General features: G+C 40.9%; 1 protein-coding gene across 7 annotated transcripts in view; it reads left to right on the top strand.

Moving 5' to 3' along the window:
• FGFR2 (fibroblast growth factor receptor 2) overlaps positions 1–19,095 on the top strand; it is an 84,175-nt gene extending 65,080 nt beyond the window's left edge. For all 7 annotated transcript variants that reach the window (XM_032694810.1, XM_032694811.1, XM_032694814.1 and 4 more), the window contains 9 exons: positions 1,448–1,599; positions 4,708–4,829; positions 5,444–5,554; positions 6,336–6,526; positions 9,402–9,524; positions 10,787–10,857; positions 12,617–12,754; positions 13,568–13,673; positions 17,315–19,095. In XM_032694810.1, the coding sequence (XP_032550701.1) occupies positions 1,448–1,599; positions 4,708–4,829; positions 5,444–5,554; positions 6,336–6,526; positions 9,402–9,524; positions 10,787–10,857; positions 12,617–12,754; positions 13,568–13,673; positions 17,315–17,479 (1,179 nt within the window). In that variant the 3' untranslated portion in view covers positions 17,480–19,095. The remainder of the gene's footprint in view (positions 1–1,447; positions 1,600–4,707; positions 4,830–5,443; positions 5,555–6,335; positions 6,527–9,401; positions 9,525–10,786; positions 10,858–12,616; positions 12,755–13,567; positions 13,674–17,314) is intronic.
• Positions 19,096–22,583: the final 3,488 nt, after the last annotated feature.

The raw sequence follows: 22,583 nt of genomic DNA, 5'->3' as shown, positions 1-22,583 counted from the left end.
AGGATCTCTTTGCTTATAATTGCTTTTTTAATCTAGTTATAAGGCCCGTGGAACCAAACTGTAGCCCGGTGACATTTGACATGAGCAAATGTGGTGCCAAAGTCAAGTCCAGGTGATGAGGATGAAGGTGGAGGGTGGTAGTTACTCTGGTGTTCCAGGCTTCCAGCTTGGGCAGGGTCCAAGAGAAGAACCTCCTGCTGCCTGGTGTGAGGATGGGTACCAGAGATGTCACTGAAACAACCTGCAGCCCCAACTTGGCCACGGGATTTGGGCTTGACCAAGACTGTCATGGCCTGAAGAGAGAAGGAGGATTCACACTTCAAAGAAGGGAAGACTGGCAATACAAGCATTTTTTTTTTTGTGTTAGTATTCACTTGAAACTCTGAGGTCAGCAGAGGACAGGCTGCTGCTTGCAGGTTTGAGGAAAGAGCATTATAGAAGATTCACACCATTCACACCAAAATTACACGGTGGAACAGCTGCCTCCTTTTTCAGTACATTTATCATTAAGTACCTTTACTGCTCTAAGGAAAATGTTGAGGCTGATGAGAAATCACACTCCAAAGTTTCAAATCATCGGACATTAAATTATTTTTAGGAGCTCTTCTCCACGTTACCTGCAGAATCTTTAATTAAGAATGTGATTAAGTGAAAACTTAAGTATCCCCCAATTATTATAATAGCTTCTTCATGCTTTTAATATTGAAAACATGGAAAGTATAGAATAATAGAATCATATAGGTTGGAAAAGACCTTTAAGATCATGAAGTTCAAATGTAAATCCTGCCAAGTCCACCACTAAAACCATGACCTCAGGACTGGTGTCCCTCCAGGTCTGGTGACTCCACCACTTTCCTGCACATCCTGTTTCAATGCTTGTCCACCCTTCCGTTGAAGAAGTTGTGCCTAATACCCAATCTAAACCTCCCCTGGAGGCCATTTCCTCTTGTCCTATCACTTGTTCATTGGGAGAAGACACCCACCCCCACCTGGTTGTGTGGGAAAAGCCATGGTGACATGGGCAACTAGAAGTGAGTGGAAAAAGAGAATTTATTGGTCAATTCTGTTTGTGGTATAAGCTGCCCACTTAGATATCTGAGGGTGGTGATGTAAATGCTGTCAGTTGATAAAAAAAAAAACCCACACCAAAACCCACAATTTGATGACCAAAAATATATTCTGAGTGAATTTATGTAAAACTTATGTGGATTTTGGTCTATGGGGCGGACTTAGAGCTTTGGCAGCAATGAGAGTCAATATTGTGCTTACAAGGGAGGGTAAATGACAGAGCAGTGCACTGGAAAAACAGCTGTAGGTTCAACCCCTTCCTAATACCATGGTTCTGAGCTGGCTTGGTATCAGGTACTGGTGGTTTTCAGATTTTGGGTCGAGATTACATCTCTGCCTTCTTTTTTTCTTCTTCCTGCACCTTGCATTGCAACACCAGGTGTCGGCGGACTCGAGCTCCTCCATGAATTCCAACACGCCCCTGGTGAGGATCACCACCCGCCTCTCCTCCACTGCTGATGCCCCCATGCTGGCAGGAGTCTCGGAATACGAGTTGCCAGAAGATCCAAAGTGGGAGTTTCCAAGAGATAAGTATGTAGCCCGTTTCCTCTGACACTACCTATACATGCCTGAAAAACCTGACCCATTATAGGAGGAGGCATCTTTCCTGATGTCTCCCAGGGTTTCTTTAGCTTAAAAGAAAAATCTCAATTACCTGAAGCCCCTCTGAACATCAAGATTCAATTCAATTACCTGGAATCAGTTTGGTTAAATAGTAACTAAATTTTCTCTGCCTGCCTTTCTGATTATATTTTCAGATTTCTTGTGGGTTTTCAGATACTCTGATGAAAGGTAACTCCTCTGTTAGGAAAAGAGTGACTATTTCAGATTAGGTATAATCTAGACTGGGAAAAATGTCCACATACAAGCATTGTTGAAGGGCAGTCAAGCTTTCCCTAAACAATACCTCTGAACATGAAACCACGTTTCTTAGTCGACTACTTAATTGGTTAATATTTAAAAAACAGGTAATACAATATCATGTAGGAGATACAGAAAGTCTAGGTTTTGCCATTAGACAATCTTTTCTTTCTGTCAGGACTCTGGTTAGGGTTTGGTGTTGATTTTACATTAACCTGTATTAGTGGAGATGATGATTTTTGATTTAGGGCAACATTTTGCATGTTGTGTGCATGTATGCACAACTTCTGTGGTTTAAAAATATTAGGTTTCAAGCAGAACACACTGAATATATTCAAATTCATGTGGCTACATACTATTTTCTTCAAAGTCTGTTGACTAACATGCAAAATGAGTTTTTGAATAATATAATTAAAACTGTAACCATATTTCTTAATATAAAAAAGACATGCAAAAGAGAGAGAGTATTAACACAGGTGGAATCGTGATTATTTATCAGAGTTAGTGCTAACTTTAAGAAGTCTTTAGGTGTCTTTGAGTAAATAACACCTTTTATCATGGACAGTTATATTCAAAAGTTCAGGATTGTAACTTCTGAATAAAAGAACTGCAATTTTGAACCTTTTGACAACTGTTCTGGAAATTATTTTATTGATGTAGCTGAAAACTAGTGTAAAATGCTGTACTTGCCACCTGCAGCATTCTAGTCAACAGTGGGGGCCTGTGCTTCTGTCAGCCCATACCCTGGGGGGATACACTGAATGCGGAAAATTTTAGAGTTGCTAAACATTTAAACCCAGCGTTCAGCACAAATGGAGGTGGAGCAGATTTGCAATGAAAGGAGGCTATTTAGAGGCAGTTTATTAGGTTGGGGGGCAGGAGGCACACAATGAGGGGTTTGTTACTTTGGTCCTAGCAGGGCAATGGCACATAAATTAACCAGTTTCCAATGCAAATGTTTGTTCTCTGCCAAGATCCTAAATTCAATTTTAGTTCTGGAGAAAACGCAGGGTGACCTCAGCATAGCATATGCTGCCCTTCAGTCTTTGCACCTTTTTAAACTTGCATTTGCCTTAGAAACCAATCCAAAACAGCTCGAGGAATTCTCACCAAGTCAAAGCCCACATTTCACGGAGTGTGCTGGCTGCCCTCGGGAGGAACCACCTCTGACTTCTGTCCTGTGCCTGAGCAGATAAGTGAGGATTTCAAATCACTTAGTCCTGGTCTAACACTCTTCTGCTGATGGCCTGACAGCCTCTCGCTGTGTTTCACGGTGGAGGACAGGAGTCCATGCTTTTAACAATGAGTCCATGTATCACATCTGTGAATCCTGCTTTTGACCATGGAAAGCCAAGTCCTTGAGAACTTCTTTATGAAAATGTTTGCCTGAATCTGGCCCCTACACTGGGTAACACTAGCAACCATCACACTTGTTGAACACCCTCTCTGATTCCTGCACAGCACTGCTGCTGGGTGTTAGATGGTATTCTCTGCAAGTAAAGGAGACCAAATCTGGCCCTTAAGCACTTAGGCTGGAACAAAAAAGATTTTGCCCAGAGGCTTCGAAGTTTGTTTTTTTATTCTGTAGCTTTCTCCTCATGAAGTCGAGGTCGACATCTCTGTGTCTGTCAGAGCCAAGCAGGTTTTGCTACCAGGTAAACACAAAATGCTCTCAACAGGGCCCACTTAGTGACTGCTCCTTTTAAAAGGGTTTTGTGTTGGTGCTGTGATTACAACCGAGTTTGTTTCCCCCACTCTCTGCCTCTCCTCTATGAGCTGAGCCCAGGAGCTGCAGGCAGGAGGCACCTCCTGGTATTTTCTGTCTGGCCACCCCATCAGCCACTAGAAAGGGAAAAGGGTGCTGTAATTACCCACAGCTGGGTGTCAACTGACTTACTATCTCTGTCTTTTGGCACAAGAGATCATTAGGCAAAGGATCCCCAAACAAAAGGCAAGAATATGGATTTTGAACTAAAATATAGCTGCCTGACAGTGTGTGTGATTTTCCTTTCTGTGTGCACTGTGCTGCTATGTCACAGGAGTTAATCATATTTAAAACATTCCCCTGCTCTTGACACCACCCTTAACGTAGTTCTCAGCTCCATCAATAAAACAATTTCCAGAACAGTTGTCAGAAGGCTCAAAATTACAGTTCTTCTATCCAAAAGTTACAACTCTGAACTTTCAAAGAACTGTCCATAACAAAAGGTGTTATTTTCTCAAAGCCACCTAAAGACTTCTTGAAGTTAGTACGAACTGATAAATAATCATGGTTCTACCTGTGTTAATATTATCAGTCATCAGCTGCCTGAAAGCAACCACAGGGCAACACACACAAAGAAACTTTTCTTCCACGTCTCTGCAGTCCACGTGAAAACGGAGATGAGTGGCTGTGCTACAGTGACAGGAAAAGCTGGCCCGTCGCTGGCTGCTCCTGAATTCCAGCCATGGTCTGATGCTCTTTGAAAGCTCTGCCCCTCCATGCTGTGTCTTCCTGCGAGCCATCAAGTACAGCCTCTTGTTACAAGGAGAGGGAGAGCTTGAAAGCTGGGTTTGGTGACCGATGTGCCTTTCTAGGTGCTCTCCCATCCCTAAGAAAACATGCTCCGGCGTGCGCGAAAACCAACGCGCGCCCGGGGCCTTATTGGTTCCATGTGATAAACGCTTCGTGCTGCTGCAAGCTGTTGAAAGCTTTTTATATTTTAGCCCTGGAATTTCACTGGCTGCATCCCTCCCTTGCCCAGCTGCTGTGTGTTAATCTGCTGTTTACACCTCTAGGCTGACACTGGGCAAGCCCCTGGGAGAGGGCTGCTTCGGGCAGGTCGTCATGGCCGAAGCGGTGGGGATTGACAAAGACAGGCCTAAAGAAGCGGTGACCGTGGCAGTGAAGATGTTGAAAGGTAAGAAAATTGGGTGATTAGGGATCAGAATGGGCGATATGGCAGTTCTCATATCCACAGAAAGTTTCTTTTGTGGCATCTGAACTCTGTCATCGTTGTGGGGGGGGTCAAAGAGCACATAGCTGACCTCAGCCTTCAGCAGTTTGGGGTGTAAATCTGCGCCCTTGACAGCCTGTTTATCTTGAGCAGTGAGTATTTAGGAGCCAGGAGATGTATTAACATCGTGTGGGTCTCTCTGCTTTTAGTTCATTTCATGTCAGAGGCTATCCATGTGTAGATCCTACCCCATTCAGTCCAGGTGGTTGGTGCCTATTTATTTTCAATTTAATTGTGAGGGTAGTTTGCAGGAGAGGTGTAGTTATTGCAGGTTTGATAGCTAAAGACAGCTTTTTTATGTCTGATATTGCTTTGCTGCCTTTTAACATTAAACACTGAAGACTTGGTTAGTCCATCAAAGAGGTCAATACTATTTTATTTAAAACATAACATATGACTTCGTGTAACATACGGTGTGTTCTGCATTTTGAGTCACGTATTTTACACCAACTGCTGAGCCTTAGTGAAGTCCAGGCTGGCATGCTAGAAAACATGAACTGAACCTGTTTCTTCTACAGATGATGCCACAGAAAAAGATCTGTCTGACCTGGTGTCAGAGATGGAGATGATGAAGATGATTGGGAAGCATAAAAATATCATCAATCTCCTTGGAGCCTGTACCCAGGATGGTAAGTAGAGAAAAGAAAGCAAACCAGGACTTTCCAACAGGTCTGCGAAAGTCTCATTAATCATAATTTTTCGAGAGGTTTTAAGGAAGCAGTCATGCAGTGATGGGATTTTTAGGTATTTCTCTAGCTTAACAGCAATATTTTAACTTCTGTGTCTCATTATAGCTGCAGCCTTAATATGAGAAGGGGTACTATATCATATGAAAACTATCTAATCCTTTGCTGTAGGGAACCAATGACCTTTTGCAGGGGCTTTACCCATGCCTGTTGTTCTGAATTGTCAGTCCTGCTTTAGGAGAACTTTTATCCCAGGAATTTGAAACGAGCACTTTTAGTCCAGGAAAGCTAATTGTGCCATGTAAAACCGTGCAGAATGGCATAAGACTCTGGAAATTAAAAAAAATTTTAAGGAGCACTTTCCCCGTGTTTGAGATCTCACTATGTTTTTTGATTGAAAATGTTCATTTTTCAGTACATGGCGTGGTCTGAAAGGAACAGGCACGGGGTCAGGGTTTAGGTACTTTAAGCCACTAATTGTATTGTAATTTAGGTACTTTAAGCCACCATCCTGCTGTGGAGCTTTGGGCCAGCCACTTCACCAGGTCCAAACCTCCTCTTTTTTTTTTTTCTTTCCCTTCAAGTGGTGTTTACTGATTTCCCTGCGTGACATTTATTGAATCAGTTAATTTATTACAGAACGCTGAAAAAAACTTCTTTACATAAAAACCCTTTTCCCCTTGGACCTGACTCCCATTTTCCCCACGTTTCTGTTCCTCCCCAGGCCCGTTGTACGTGATAGTGGAATATGCTTCCAAAGGGAACCTGCGGGAGTACCTGCGAGCTCGCCGCCCCCCGGGCATGGAGTACTCCTTCGACATCAACAGGGTGCCAGAGGAGCAGATGACATTCAAGGACCTTGTGTCCTGCACGTACCAGCTGGCAAGAGGCATGGAGTACCTGGCTTCACAAAAAGTGGGTAGAGCTCAGCAAACACCTCACAAAGCACCTGACCTGTGTTTCCTCGGCGATTTTTTTTCTGGTTTAGTTTTGTTCTCGCCTCACTTATGTTCGAGAATTTGCTGGGAGAGTGAGCTTTCTCAAACAAGTTGCATAATCCATGCTCACGGAGATCAGTGGGAAAATTCGTGCACTTCAAGTTTTTCCATCTTTTGTTTAACAGTATTGCTAAAATGAGGCCCGGAATGGATCATTTAAAGTAAATATTGCATGCATATCTGCAGTTTGAATTCATAAGCACAGGTGGTCACTTGATTACACAAGTCACATTACTCCACCCATGAGACAGCAGGCTCTGTTTGCCTTCTGTTTCCAGTCAAATCAACCAGATCCATTCACATAGTGATGTAAAACAAATGAATTCAGTTACTGAAAGGATTTACAGAATAATAACGGGCAGAGTTAAGAAGGCCCAAGACACCAGGGCAAAAATAGTGAACAGAAGAGGCAAAAATAAATGGAGTGTATTAGTCACTTAAATTATGCACTTTACTTAAAACTGGTGTTTGCCAGGAGAGCAAGCTTGTTGAAAGAATTTATTTATCCTGTCGTATCCCCAGACACTTATTTCTTAAACTTGGTCTTCAAACGTTATTTTTTTTAACCAGTAATTTGATTAAATTATAGTTATGAAACCTTAAATAGCCCTGTATAACTAATTCTGTAAACATACTGTGGCTTGGTGGACAAGCAATCATGAATACCCTGGGTGGTGTTTGGGACCGAATGGTTAAACCAGAGCAGCAGATACTGATGATAAGTGCTTCCTGCAGGGTGTGGAGTGGTTAGTGGGATTTATACTGATTTCCAGTCATGCCCACTCCCAAGCACGGAGCTGTTTTTAACCAAAGACCAGAGCTGAGAGTGACTCTCCATTCCCGTTGCGTGGAGTCATGATTTTGTTACTGTTTTTTTCTGCACTTGTAGAGACTGGGGGAGAGAGGGAATCTAGGTTTAATTTTACTTTTTATTCTTTTGTTTTGAAGCAGTAAATCTTAGTGTAGTAGGGTCAACAGGGTGATGTGCATGACACCAAAGCTCTTCCAATGGAGTAAGCAGGAGTATTGATTAGGTGACACATCTCAGGATGTCTCTATCTAAGATTAATGAAACTCTTGCCTGGCACTGAGCCACGTCTCAAGAAAATAGAGCTGATGTGAAAGGCAAAAATAAATCTTTCGATTGGCAGATCTTGAGAACGGGCGTCCTGCTGAGAAGCTCAGAGGTGCTGTTGTAGGGCACTGCCAAGAAGGTGTGTGCTCACACAGATGGACACGGTGGAACCACAGCATCCTTGGTGCAATTGCTTTGCAAAAACACTTGATTGGTGCTTTGCCTCTGTGTGAGGCAGAGGGAAAACGAAGGCAGCACGCAGCAGAACTGTGCATTCCGGTGCCTCAGATATCCCACCATTTCTGTTTGTGTTTCACAAGTCCTTTTCCCCTTAGGGATCCATTTACTGAGCTGGAATAATAAGAGAGCTGGTCTTCTCACGGTATTTCCATCGTGCAGGAGCTGTGAGAAGGCCAGTGTTCATGTTATTTAAACCAATAAATGGCTCACTGAGACTTCAAAAAAAAAAAGATGGTGTTTGTGCACCGACTTTTTGCCTTAGAGAAAGTTTTGCCTTACAAGCAGTTGTACTTCAAAACAATATCCCATTTGCAAAGTTGCTTGGATGCTTTTGAAAGTAGAAAGGGTGGCCCATGTTGTCTCTGCTACCATAGCATTGCTGATGCTGAATTAGAGGGCTGATGGGATGCTGAAATCATGTACTGTTGTCTGGTCCTGAGCACATGAAGGCATTGCTGGAGCAGGATTTTCCTGGCAGTTCCCCATGGCTTAACCCAGCGAGGATCAGAAATTTCACAGGCTCATTTGGCCCATGTGGGATAAGAGATCTCAGCAGATTCCTGGGGCAAATTATAATGCAAGAAAGAAGTGGACTGTTGTATTGTTTTTTGTAGTGGGGTTGGTCCAGCATGTCTGTGCACACACTGAAATAAAGAGTACAACACAGAGTCACCCAAAATTGAGGAGGGGGGGAAAAATATATGTTTAACTTGAAAATAAGCAGAATATCCTGGTGGGATTCCAAATACCACGTTTCTTCCCATGCTCCACTGCCACATTCTATCAACCCTAATAATGCTACTTAAACAGAAGTAATATCCAGAGCAATCACAGAGTCCTTTCAGTGTCAGGGTAGTGCTGACATAAGGAAGCATCTCTCAGGAGATAACACATTTAGTTTCAGTATCAAAGCTGTTTTAAAAGCAAACAACCAAGCCCCAGTTGTTTGGGTTTTTTTTCATCATTAAATTGTTACAGTCTCATGGTTGAAGTAAATATACACACCCTAGACATCTAGTTTACAATTATATTAACGTCTTTAATACTAAGAACCAGTTGCACTGATCCAGATTGTCAAGTTTGAACTCTGGTGAGACAATATAATTTAAGAGAAGCAATACAATAAAATGTTCATTAACAGTATTTGTAGTGAAAGTGCTGCAATACCTTTACCTGGGCACATGTAATGGAGTGTGAATCACAAAATGCTTGACACAATTTGAGTCACCACCCAGCCTTAGCCAAAATGAAAGTCTTAGGGCCTTTGTTCAATTTGGAAACAGCAGCTGAGGGGGTGGATTGCAATAATTAAGAAAATCATGTTTCACAGGCTTGTTATAAATGTGTGGCTTTCCCACCTTGTTATTCAGGTTAAATCTGTAAAGAAGACTTAGTTATGGTGCTGGAAGCATTGGAAGTACTTTCACTTTTACAGCAGTTTATTGCAGTGGCCTGTTTTTTTCTTCTTTCTTTCCAGTGTATCCATCGAGACTTGGCTGCAAGAAATGTTTTGGTAACTGAAAACAATGTCATGAAAATAGCAGACTTTGGTTTAGCCAGAGACATCAACAATATAGATTATTATAAAAAGACTACTAATGTAAGTGGATGGTTTTCTAATCTCTGGAAACAAGTGTTTCTTTCAGTGATTCATTTCAAAACTGTGGTTGTAAACTTAATGGGCTTCTTGTACAGCAGCCTCACTTTTCATCGCTGACAGAAAACAGGGATCAAGGACATGAGCATTTCTGTCCCCTCTTACAGTGACAGCTAAAAAGATAAGCAAAGAGGCTGTATATTACAGGATTAGAAATGCTAAAATACAAGAACTTTTTTTTCCTGTGTCCCTGACTCCAGCCACTTGAAATAAGTGGAAAATAATAATAAAAATCCTGTTTATATGTGGTTTACAGCTTTATGCCTTTGCCTGTACTTAGTTTGATATGTGCAAACTGTGGTGGTGATATCAAAGTGGGGCTAGAGGTTGAGAAAATGGATTTGTCCTCCCCACACTGTCACTGGTTTGCTGTTTAACCTGTGCCAAATCGAGAAGATAAAACGTTTTGGATGTAGTATTGGTGCCTAGTTTGAATTCCTTGCATCCCCTCAGGGGATCTCTTAAGGTCCTGCTGAGCTGCATTTGGGTTTTGATGGGAACTCTGCAGAACTCATTGAGTTCTTCAGACTTTATTATGTATAAATACGACTTAATGTTAACAATCATGTTAAGTGGCTTGTCTGTGAAAATCACTAAGTGATTAGTGGCATTTTGCTGGTAATATTTGCCTACTTCCAAAAGCCAGAAGAAGAACCAGTTACAGCAGTACTGGAGGGAATTGAATCTTCTTCATGTCACACTTAGCACAGTTCCTGAGCTCCAGGCAGACTTTGTGTGCAAAGCAATAGGCAGCTCTGACTGTGAGCTCTGGATCACTGCAAAAGGAACAGAAAAACAAAATTCTTGGGTTTAGTAATCAATTTATTTTTGCAGGCAGGCCTGTTTTTCAGAGGTTTATTAATTGTGGTGTTTTTGTCTGTAAGGAGCCCGTAGTAAAATGATATTTTCTGTTTTGATCTGCTTATCCTATCGTTCTCCTAGCAAGCAGTCTGGGAATGTTTTGAGAAGTCTCAATGCTTTTAATTTTATCTTCAGTGTTTATATCCATTTAACTTAACAGTGTGCCTACTTTTGCACATTTTACTAATTTTTCTGAATATGTTAGAGGTAAATTATGTGCTGATTTGCATCAGCAGACTTCTCTTTGAGAATTGATTAATCTTTAAAAAAAATTATGATGCTGGAATCATCCTGGAAGTTGCTGCCATTGTAATTTTTTCTTCCCTTCCTCTCCAAACTCACAGGGACGGCTTCCAGTAAAGTGGATGGCTCCAGAAGCTCTGTTTGACAGAGTTTACACACATCAAAGTGATGTGTAAGTGGTCTGATTTGAATGGGGGTTTGGGGGGTGGGAAGGAAGGTTGTTTCGGTGTGTATCTGTAAAAGTTTGGGATATTTCAAACGTATTTTGCTGTTGTCCTTTACCTTTAAGAGTTTTCATTCTACTTCACATATTAATAGATGGAACAGGACTGGCCCTTAGAAAGTGAGGATTTTATGGTAGACTGCTAACCAGTGCTCTGTTACTAATCTGCCCAGCTTCAAAGCACATGAAAGGTGGAAAATGCTAACCTCCTTCTGTCACTGCGGAAGTTTCCCCCCTTGAACTTATTTACGGATGTGCAGCTACAAAGAGTCTATCTAATTTGCTTGGCTTTTGACATACTCTGGACTTCCTTCAGGTTTAAAAAAAGAGAGAGAGAGGGAGAAAAGAAAGTAAAAAAAAAAAAAAAAAGGGAAAGTTCATGAAAACTTCTTATAAAAATCTGTGCTAAGATTAGGTGTAATAAAACATAGGCTGGGCATACTGGAAAAGATTTTGCTGGTTTTTGGAAGTGGTGTTGCTTCCCAGCAGTAGTTCACATGCAGTAGGAAATCATTGGACTCTGACACTCCAAAATCTTTTAATGTGAGCACAGAGTTGCTGGCTGATGCAACTGCTCGGGGTTTATTCTGCTTGCTTTTACAGTTTGGTGTGCATTGTGCTTGAAGTAGACGTGTATTTCTTATGCAATACAGATGAAGATCTTAAGTTTTTTATTTCTCCAAGAGAAGCTGTTAACTATAAAGGGCTGGATGCTTCCCAGCACAGGTGTAAAAGGTTATGCATGTCAGTGCAGGGTTAAAAAGAGAAAAGGCAGGATGGAGAAAATAAGAAGTATCTCCCCTGTCTTTAACCCGTGTGCACTTCCCGAGCTGCTCTCTCCTTATGAAAACCATTTACTGAGGCGTTTCCTGCAATCTTTACATCATTTACAAAGGAAACTATATACACAGGTTAAGGGTGGACCAAACTTGTGTTTTAAAATAACATCTTGGCAAAATATTTAGGTGAATGTGAAGCAAACCACTTCACTGGTTCAGGACTGAAAGTCAGTCCGAGCTCCTCAGCACGAGGATTTCAGTGCCGGGCCTTGGAGACTCTTGGCCCCATGGTGGCTTTGAAGATGGCTAAAGATAATATTATTGTAAGTTTGTGCAAACAGTTTACTAAAATGCCCTGCTGCAGAGCTGGGGGAGCTGCAGAGGAGCTCAGGAGCCAGTGCAAGCTGTGTGCTGTTGCTCACCTGGCAAAGCTGCCTGCCAAAGAGCCCCAGGTTGCCAGCAAGACGTGATGAGGCAGGCAAGCAGGCAGGAAAACTGCCTTAAAATTATCCTCCTTCATTTCCTAGCAGAAGTTAACAACAAAAATAAAAAAAAAAAAGAAAGAAGAGCAGGGTGATGCAAAATATTTTTGTTTTGAACAGCCTGCTTTTTCCAAAATATCCTGCCACATGATTGCGATCCAGCTGAGCTGTGAGTGTTCTGTAAGTCATTAAGCTGTGAAGATGCAGTTCTTTGCAGTAGCTCAGAGCACATCAGACAAAGGCAAAGGGTGTGTTTGGGAACATACTGGGGTCAGTCCCCATTCTGTATGCTGTCCATGCAGCTGATGCACTTTCCACATGGCTGTCCTGCTCCGGGCAGTCAGAGCTGGGCAGAGGCTCATTTAAGCAGCTCCTAGGAGGGACTGGAATTCTCTGTTTCCAGCAGTCAGGCAGATCTACTAATGCAGTTTTCTCTTTGATTTGCAGCTGGTCATTTGGTGTGTTAATGTGGGAGATCTTCACGTTAGGAGGATCACCCTACCCAGGAATCCCAGTGGAGGAACTTTTTAAGCTGCTTAAAGAAGGGCACCGGATGGATAAACCTGCCAACTGCACCAATGAACTGTAAGGACCCTGATTTGCTGTGCCAGGGTTGAAGGGCACAGTTGCACTGAATTCACATGTTTAATGCTACCCCCAGCAGAATCAAACGTTTTCAGAAGTGCCTGACTCTAAAATTGTGGATATATGTGTGGGTACAGATATATAAAGAAAGAGTATGAAAGGGATTTCAAGGAATGTTTGGAAGAGGAGGCTTCTTTGCACACCCTGCTGTGATCCAGTTGAAAAATGAAGAGATTATCTGCAAGCCAGTCTTTGACAGTGTTTTTACACCCATATTTGTTTTAATATTGTTCACATGAAAATTCGTAAATGCTGCACATACCACTGATCATATGTAAGGCACATCAGGCTGCTTTTGTACACCAAAAAACACATCTGGGAACTTCTGTGTTAGCACAGCATTATCTCCTGGTGATGAGGGGAGTGTGCTTTCCCTTTCTGGTATTTCAATATAGACCTTAACTATTTTTAATTATTTTACCATTTTAATTTCTTCACAAAGACTGCAGTCCCTTAACATGCAAAAAATACTGATTCACGTGTAATTTAATACCTTTGAAATTGCTGGCACAGAAGGCTGCAGAACTGAGTCCACAACAAGGCAATTTAGGCACTGAGCTGGGGAGAGACAGAAGTAGAAAGCACCTTTGAGGGCAGGGAGTGTTGCAGGAGTTTGGGAATTCAGTGGTCCCTGTGTAGAGCTGCGTGTGCTCCCTGCTTTGCTGGTGAAGAACAACATGGGCTGTGTATGCAAAGGTTTGTGAGGAGGATGCATGATTTTAATTAAGCCAGGCAAATGTGTATTTCTTGCAGCTATATGATGATGAGAGATTGCTGGCATGCTGTGCCTTCACAGAGACCGACTTTTAAACAGTTGGTAGAAGACTTGGATCGGATTCTCACCCTCACAACTAATGAGGTAGGTAAACTGTTTCCCTCCATAAGCCACTGATCGGGACAAATGGTTCAGGAGGCAGATGGAATTTATTTAATTATGAAATCTTGCTCAAGCTCACTTCTTGTTCTGTTTGTCGTTGTGTCCTCCGAGGTTACACACAGCTAAACTATGTATCCTGTGAAATCCTCAGCCTCTTGCCATTATACCTTGATTTATTAACTGAAAAGAAACACACCACTAAGCTGGTTTTGTTTATTGCATCTCTTGATGTTTTGAGGGACTGCACGCAACAGGTTGAGAGGCAATATTTGTGTTTCAATGTGAATTTCACCTTAAGGAGAGACGGAGAGTCGGTGGTGTTTTTCCATTTGTCAGCTCAGTTCGATCCCCACCCATGATATGTAGGTCAGAAGAGGAGAGATTGTCAATGGCAGATTTCAGATGATGTGTCTGAGAGTGAATTAGGTTCAGTGAAATAGCTCTCTGTGGAGGGAACGAGGACCCACAGGGGACGTGCAAACAGCCATCCAATTATCCAAAGGTCCTGCCTAACACTGCTTCAGGTTGGGGTATGTGAATGCAAAAAGGTTTTATTTGAAGAGCGTTCTTTCAGAGGTCTGAGATATTATTAGTTTTAGCAAGGAACACACTGATTAGGGTATTCACACAGGAATCAGTTCTCTTATCACTAAACCACATGGCACCTTTGAGGAAAATCACAAGTGATGGAAACGTTGATTCTTTTGGTGGAAACTTCTTTTGAGAGAAAATACTTGGTGTCCCAGAAATATTCTACAAACTCCTATTACTTCTGAAGAATTATATGTATAATGGGAGGGAAAAAAAAGAACAAAGCACTTACACAGAAAAGTTGCAACAACTCGTTTTGACCATTTCAAAATGAGATTTTCAGATTTTTTTTTTGTTGCTTCCTCATAAGGGGAGAAGGATAGGAGGAAAATTTGAATCACTTTATATGGCCTCTCAACATTCTAATTTTTTAGAATTATCAGAGAAATAAAGAGTGGATTATGGAGGAGCTTCAGGAAAACCTGCATACAATGGAGATGACCAGAGAACCCAAGTCAAGAGATGCCGTATTTTTGTAAACATCATTTACCCAGTAGATCTGGTTGAAAAAGATTCTTTGGCTTCAGCAGCAGCTATGAATTTATCTTGATTCTGGTTTAAAGGCTTGCTCTAAAAAGTAGCATCTTCAGGAATGGCTCAGAGATGGGGCAGGAATATGTGCTCCCTACGGAGTCGGTGACGCAGTTCTGTGTCCTGGTACCATTTTCACCTCATCCAGTGCTGGCTGCCTCTTTTCCTGCCTGATTTGTGTATGATTTCACAAGACCAGTCGGATGGGCTGGCTGCCACTGTGGACTGCTGGGTGGCTTGGACTGGATGCATGTTTGCAGATTCAAGAGGGAGGTTCTGGGCTGCAGTTCTAAGCCTGGGAAAGGATATTGCTTGCTTTCTTTCTTGTGTGTGTTTAACCGCCTCACCTTCCCAGTTCTGTACTGCTCATAGACCTGGAATGATCTCAAAGGTAACCTGAAAAGGCCTTTGGGGTTATGTAAATTACTTAAGAGTAGAATCATAGGAAAAACGGTTGGAAAAAGCTTAGGAACACGTCCAGTCCATCTGATGGGCCTACAGCAGGATCCACTATACGTTTGTCATTCCCGACAGATGTTTGTGTAACTTGTCCTTAAAGATCTCCATTGCTGTGTTTCGGCATCACCCCTTGCTTTGTTCCTCTAATCTTTCACCATCAGACATTGCTTTTGTCCTATTTACTCTGGACACAGAAAGTAAATTGTTTTGCTTGTCTTTGTGGCGCATTTCATGTTCCTGAAACCTGGTCGTCATCTCAATGTCTCCTGAGGACTCCAACATTTTCCTCCATAGCTTTTGAGATCTCTGATTTTGTGTAATCTGCACAGTTTTCCAGAAGTGGAGGTCCTTCATGCTTCAGTGTGACAGCACTTCTGGCTATCCTCTCCACAGTGGCACTTTCCCTTCCCCCCAGAATCACACTTGTGACATAGGGTCAACCTAGTTTACCCAACAACCTAAAGAATTCCTAGGGCAACCAATAATATCTTCTACATTTGTGTAAGTAATTATTTCTGCTTAAAAAGTAAAGTCTTGCTCTTTTCCATGTTGAATCGTCACCTGTTGTGTTTTTAATGGGTTTTCTTGTTAGGTTTTTTCCCCAAAAGACCCTATTTCCCAAGTTTCTATGAGCCACACGAGCAGAGGTCACCAAGAGTCAGTGTCCTGGCTGTGTTGCTGTATCAACACCAGGAGCCAACTTGGGTGTTAGTTCTTATGCCCCTTGATGTGACTCTGGCCATTGACACTGGATAAGGATGTGGGAGAGGGGATATGGATCCTCCCTTCAATACTGAATTCATGACTGAATTACATCAAGTCTTTTGATATGACAAGCCACATCTTGATAGCCCTTGAGAAGAAAGCCCTCTTGCTTCAAATACTGGGATACTTTCCCATTCTGTCTGTCTAAAAAGTGGCTGATTATTTCTGGTCGTTTAGGACTGATTTTCTGATCCATAAATACGTGTCAGAATTGCCCTTGAGGATTTTTCAAAAGCCTTGGCAACCAGACGGGCAGCAGTCAATAGATCCAAACTCCCTTCTTTTGCTCCCTGTTGTACTTCTCAGCATTTTGAAACTTGCATTCCACACCCTCCTTTCAAAATGGTGACCATTTTTTAACTATAATATGGTAATGATTGAATGTCTGACTTAAAAAAAAAGTATGTTGGCCAAACAACTAAATTACCCCAAACCTAAGCACAGCAGCATAAAATACTGACTGAGGTGGAAGACTTGTCTCGTCAGTATGATCATAACTTGTGGTTTAGCAAATGAAGAGATTGCATTTAAATGAATGCAGCTGCCTTTAGAAGTTGAAAGAGAAGGAACATTTCAAGGGGAAAAATAACTTTATTCTCTTGCCAAAACTGTTGTTTCTAGTGAAAGAGCCTTAACCCAAAACTTGGATTCAGCAGATGATATTTCCTTTTTTAACGACTGCTTTGGTCATGGCTACTCTGGGACACACAATACACACACACACAAATATGCAGTGTAAAAAACCCAAATCTTGTGAGTTTAATTTTGTTTTTCTTTGTTATTTTTTTTTTTTTGCACGTGTGCCACTGCGTGTTTAAACACAAATTTAATATCACAAAATACAAAACAGATATTCGAAGTGACCGAAGGAATATAAAGTTGGAAGTGTCTTTCCCTCTCCAAATCACTACCACGTGCTAAAGAAAAAGTGGTTCTATTTAGGATGAAATTTCATTTTTATCATTGCGAGTGAAAAGTCCTCTTTTGATGTGGTTGCCATGTTTATTCCCACTGACACAGCTAATGCTGGCGATGTTGGACTTCAGAAAATACCGTGTTATTGGTTTGGTTTTTCTTTCTCTGCTCGAGCTCCTTGTTTTATGAGATGTTTTGAGCAACAGGCAGCTTTGAATGCAGCTGATTTGCAGAAACCAGTGTAGTTCTTAAGCTACCTTCTTTTACCCACTGGGTGATCGACCCAAATCTGAGCAGGGGTGACGTGTTACTGTCAGCTTTGCTCGCTGTCTAAAAAAAGCACTTTATTTGTTCTGTTACAGGAGTATCTGGACCTCAGTGGACCTCTGGAGCAGTATTCACCCAGCTACCCCGACACGAGGAGCTCGTGTTCCTCGGGTGATGACTCCGTGTTCTCTCCGGATCCGATGCCTTACGAACCTTGCCTTCCCAAGTACCAGCACATGAACGGAAGCGTTAAAACATGAAGAGGAGTCACGCAGAGGAACAAAGAAATGAGAACGTCAAGCTACCTACCACGTACCACACCAAAGCTTTTCTCCAGGGTCTTAAACGTTTCTGCTTGTACATATGAAATATGGGGGGAAAAAAAAAAAAACCCTGACAAAACCCAGCTTGGAGGAAAGCAGTCAGAACCTGCGTAAAGAATCTCATCGTTTGCGACTTTTAAACAAAGAATGTTTGTGGGCTGTGTCCAGATACCCATTCCCATGGATTTTCTGGCCTCCTGAAAAGCTGCAACAGACTTTTGTTTGTACAATGGACCCAGTTGGACTTGAGGCAAACTCGGGGGGGGGTCTGCCTTTCTTGTTTATTTTGTAATATTTGGAGAAAATATATGTTGGCACACACTTACAGAGCACAAAATGCAGTATATAGGTGCTGGATGTATGTAAATATATTCAAAATATGTATAAATATATATTATATATATTTACAGTGAATTATTTTTTGTATTGATTTAAAAAATGGATGTCCCAATCCACCTAGCAAATTAGTCTCTTTTTTTAACAGCTATTTGCTAAATGCTGTTCTTACACAGAATTTCTTAATTTTCACCATCCAAGGGTGGAAAATACTTTGCTTTCAGGGAAAATGGTATATCATTAATTTATTAACTAATTGGTAATGTACAAAACAGTTAATCGTTTATAGGGTTGTTGTGTTTTTGTAATTTAAATGGCATTTCTATGCAGGCAGCACAGAGAACTAGTAGATATATTGCTCAGACTTTACTAGTTTTCAGATCTTAAAAAGAAGAAATATTTACAGTATATAACTAATTTTGGGGAATTAAACTTTTGATTTATTTGTGTTTAAATACTGCGGTGTCAGATGATTATTCTTATCAAAACCAAATCCTTTAACAAGAAAGTCTTTTATTCTCAATACCTGTCACTTTAGCAATTTAACTCTTTAGCAAGGTTTCCCATGGCCAAAAAGCAGAGTCATTCCACACCAAAAAAAAAAAAAAGAAAATTTTAAAAAGGGTTCTTAAAGAAAGGAAAGACATAAAGTTGTCTACAACCATAGCAGAACATGCTGCTCTAAAAGGGATTGAGCCTCTACCCTGAGTTGCACATGCATCAAATTAACTACAATTCTCTTCCCTGAGTTGGGTAATGGGTTCCAGATCTTTTGACCTGGATCTTTTGCCTTTTAGACTATCCCTCTATTGTAACTTAAGTTAAAAAGAGAGAGAAGTTGTTTATAATGACAATTTGCCATAGGAATATCAGCGTCTTTTTAAGGGATTAATTCATGCTGACTCCAGTATTTCCTTCTGTTCCATTCCATAACAGTAGGTATAGCACTGGCCTCTGCTAAAATATCACTGTTGTTTGTATCTTTTTACGGAAGTCTCGTGTTTTTACTTTCAAAACACTCACACTGATGTGGCCATGGAATATGAATGCAAATTACACTGTTTTATGTGGTGGTGTGTTTGTTTTGTTTTATTTTTTTTTTTAATAATTCTTTTTTTAATTGGGTAAAATAAGTATTAAAATCTGTTAACTTTTGTACTGACAATAAAATGTTTCTACAGATCTTAATGTTAAAATTACAAAATAAATGTCATGCAGCTTATTTTTCCTAATCCTTTGTGTCATACAAATTGGTTTCCTGAACATCAAGTGATGGAACACGTCCAGAAATGCTTCCTTTTGACCTTATCATAGATCCTATATTACAAAGCAATCCTTTCAGGAATAGTGCTTTTTCCTCTGTCTTGTAAAATGCCCACTCATGAATAGCATGGGTTCTTTGAGTAAACATATGTACAGTCTTTGGTGGAAAATGGTTTGAAGTGCTCCTAATGTAGACATAAAGTGTGTTTTCTTTTTCTTTAGTCAGGCTATGTCCTTTAATTAGTGAGATTTCTGATTCATGCTGGAGAGGCTGGAGGCGTGGGAGAAGTAAAAAAAAAATCGTAACAGATGGAAAGAGACAACATGGAAAGAATATAAAAGTTTTTTTATTATTATTATTTGGTTTTTTACTTGAATACAGAAGGAGGACACACCAAAATAGCTAGTGCTTGAGACAAAAATGGGGACTTTATGGCATATTGCTGCAGGTTAGCCAGAAAAGAGGGTTTGGATGTGGTCTTCCACCAGTTCTTCAGACACTGAACTGTTCTTTCGGGGTTTTTTGTCTCTTTCTGCTTTGACTATAAATCCCATACCAATCCCAAGAAGCTTTCTCAAAAAGTTCGTGTTAAAAACTAGATTTTTCTAGTAAGTATTATCTAATTGCAAAATTCCTACTGACTTCACTAAAAAATGTATTCCCTTTCCCCACAACATCTACTAATTAGCATCAGTGGTGGCTACTGTTGGGCAGAAAGCACAATATTCATAATTACACATGTCTGGTTTTATAGGGTTCTTTTAGAGGCTCTCAGAAGATCTTGAATCTTGCTCTGCTTGTACTGAAATGAATTTAAATGCATCTTTCCTACTTTGATATCTTTTTAAAATAACAATATGTACCATGATGGAAGGTGCTGCTAAATAACTTTCATTTATTTGATTACCCTGATTTTGTTTTAAACAGTTTGTTTGCTTTTCCTTTGTTCATTTTTTAGCTCTCCAAGAGTTAGATTTGCACCTTGGTGATAGATCACAGTTTCACAAATGTTGGCTGAGGTGTGTTACACCGTTTCCCTGATTTTATTGTGTAATACTTGGATTATTTTTATTCTTTCCTGCTATGTGGAGACTTTCTTGTCCATTGAGTGGTGACCAATTTCCTTCTCTGAAAACCCTGGCAATGAAGAGTAGCATTTTTTCAGGAAATGGATTTATATTGATATGGATAATGAGGGTTATGTTCTGTGGATAATCAGTTTCCTGAAGCACCTAATTGTTTCTTAACCCCTCTTAAAATATTGATTTGAATCAACTCTGCATAATATTTGAGAGAATATGAATGTGGAAATAATGTTTGTTATGGCTCAAGTCCATAAACAAGTTCTTATTGCCTGTTTTGTCGTTTTTTTCCCACTGTTTTACTACAATATATAGCAAGTAGTATGGACTCTATCCATCAGGTAAGAAAATAGCATCAGTTCTGTCTTTCTGATGATTTAATACCATTCAATATCTGCTTCATTATGCTTTTGCAAAAGTAAGAGTTGAACTGTGTCTTGAGTTTTGAATGTCTAAAGACAAATAAGTTTAATAATTCTTCCCTGAAAGCTCCAGTGCCAGTTGGAGCAAACATCCTCTCCTGTAGCTCAACACTGAGCAAAATCCATCAGGCAGCTGGTTTTCATGTTTCCTCTTGTCCTCCAGATCTGTGATGGGAAAGTTCACGTCCTGCAGATCCCCAGTAATAAGTTTTGGAGATTTTCTGTAGTCCAGGACGTGGCTGCTCAAATCAATGCCTGTTCAGGAAAGGTAAAGAATTGTTAGAAGACAAATTCCTTAACAAACCTCCCAGAGACTTTAATGTGTTTTAATTTCATTTGCTTTTTTTTTTTTTTTTTTTAAGCAGCCTGTCATACTTGAGGGGAAAAAAAAAGGAGGTAAAAAAGTTGCTATCCATAGAAAAAAAAAAAAAAGCCACAGAAGGGGGGGAAAAAAAGCCAACCAGCCAACACTTGTTTTTGAAAGGTCATCTGTGCATTCTGTAATCAGGAAATTCTGTAGCTGCATAATTTGATCTAATAATTGGAAAAATTTCATTGATTTTTCCACAATAAATGTAATAAATTTGTTGTCATGAGGCATAAGTTACTTCCCAATAATTTGTGCTTGGAAAGGCCTGTGTGTCTTTGTACTTCTGAGCTTTTGTCACTGGGAGGCCTGAATGTTCCAAGCAGCTTAAATGCAATAGACTTTGTGGAGCAAGTCTTTTTTTCCCCCTTTTACCAGGTTTGCCTGTTAACCAGATTTCCTGCGAGACTCCTAAAGGAGAGAGAAGCTGGACGTGGTCATTCTCTTCACAGGAATGCACAGAGAGAACAAGGGAATAGCCACCAGTTGCTTCAGGGTATTTCTGTGTGAATTTTAGAAGCAATTTCTTCACTTTGGGACCACTCAGATGCTGGGATAAGCTGCCTAGAGAAACCTGGCTGAAAATATTCCGGGCTTGGCTTGACAGGGCTGTGGATAACCTCGTCTGTGGCCCTGCTTTCAACACAAGGTTGGCCCAGACGGTCTCCGGGGTCCCTTCCAGATGATTCTGTGATGGTTCCAGATTCTCTGTGGTTTTGCAAGTCTGTGTTACTGGCCAAAGGTAACCCAGATCTGCAGCAGAGTTCTGGAAAGCTGCGCTGGCACGTGTTGAGGTTGTCAGTGGTGGGATGTATTGTTCAGTAAATTCAATTTAGTGATGCACTTTACAAGGGAGATGTCCCCCTCTATTAAGGATGTTAAAAATCAGGTTCTGGCTTGCTTTGATTATCACAACTGGCCAAAAATTTTGTGATTGGATTCCTATGCAGTGGAAAACACTGTTTTGTCAAAAGCTTTCTAAAGCATGAGTGTCCTGCAAAAGATGAAGTGTTTTGACTTTATCAGAATGACATGACCCTGTCATAGTCGTCTTGTCAGAAGAAATGAAGTAATTTTTATGTTGCAGCTATTTAATAGTAGACAATAGCATATAAAGTCAAAGTAAGAATGGAGTATTTCGATTTTATCAAAACGGAATGGTTAGACTAACCCAAAGTGACATCCAGGTACTGGAAATAACTGCACTTTTAAAATGTTTTATTTCCAGTTCAGGCTGAGGGTGAGGTTTCCTTGAAGAATACACTTTTAAGTATCAAAGATGTTTGTATTGCTCAGACTGCCTACCAGTATTTTGACAGGCTTTTTCCTGATGCACCCGCTGTTGTCCCCTCCCACCAGAGGCTGTGAGTGAGGCCAGGGGCCCGGATATCTTGGGATGGTTTGTAAGGAGCCTGGTACCATTTCCACTGCCCAGCACTGTGTGCTAATGAATTACTGGGAAAGCTTTTCCAAAGCCTCAAAGGATTTCCAGGGAGGACTAGTATTTCTTTGTGGCAGAGGAGCAACTCATCTCTTCTGCCGTGGCATTTGAATGGTCTGAGGCAATAAG

Source organism: Chiroxiphia lanceolata, chromosome 8 (genome assembly GCF_009829145.1).
Source record: "Chiroxiphia lanceolata isolate bChiLan1 chromosome 8, bChiLan1.pri, whole genome shotgun sequence".
Lineage (NCBI taxonomy): Eukaryota > Metazoa > Chordata > Aves > Passeriformes > Pipridae > Chiroxiphia > Chiroxiphia lanceolata.
Note: the sequence above shows the minus strand (reverse complement) of the source record. Positions and strands in the feature narration are given on the sequence as shown.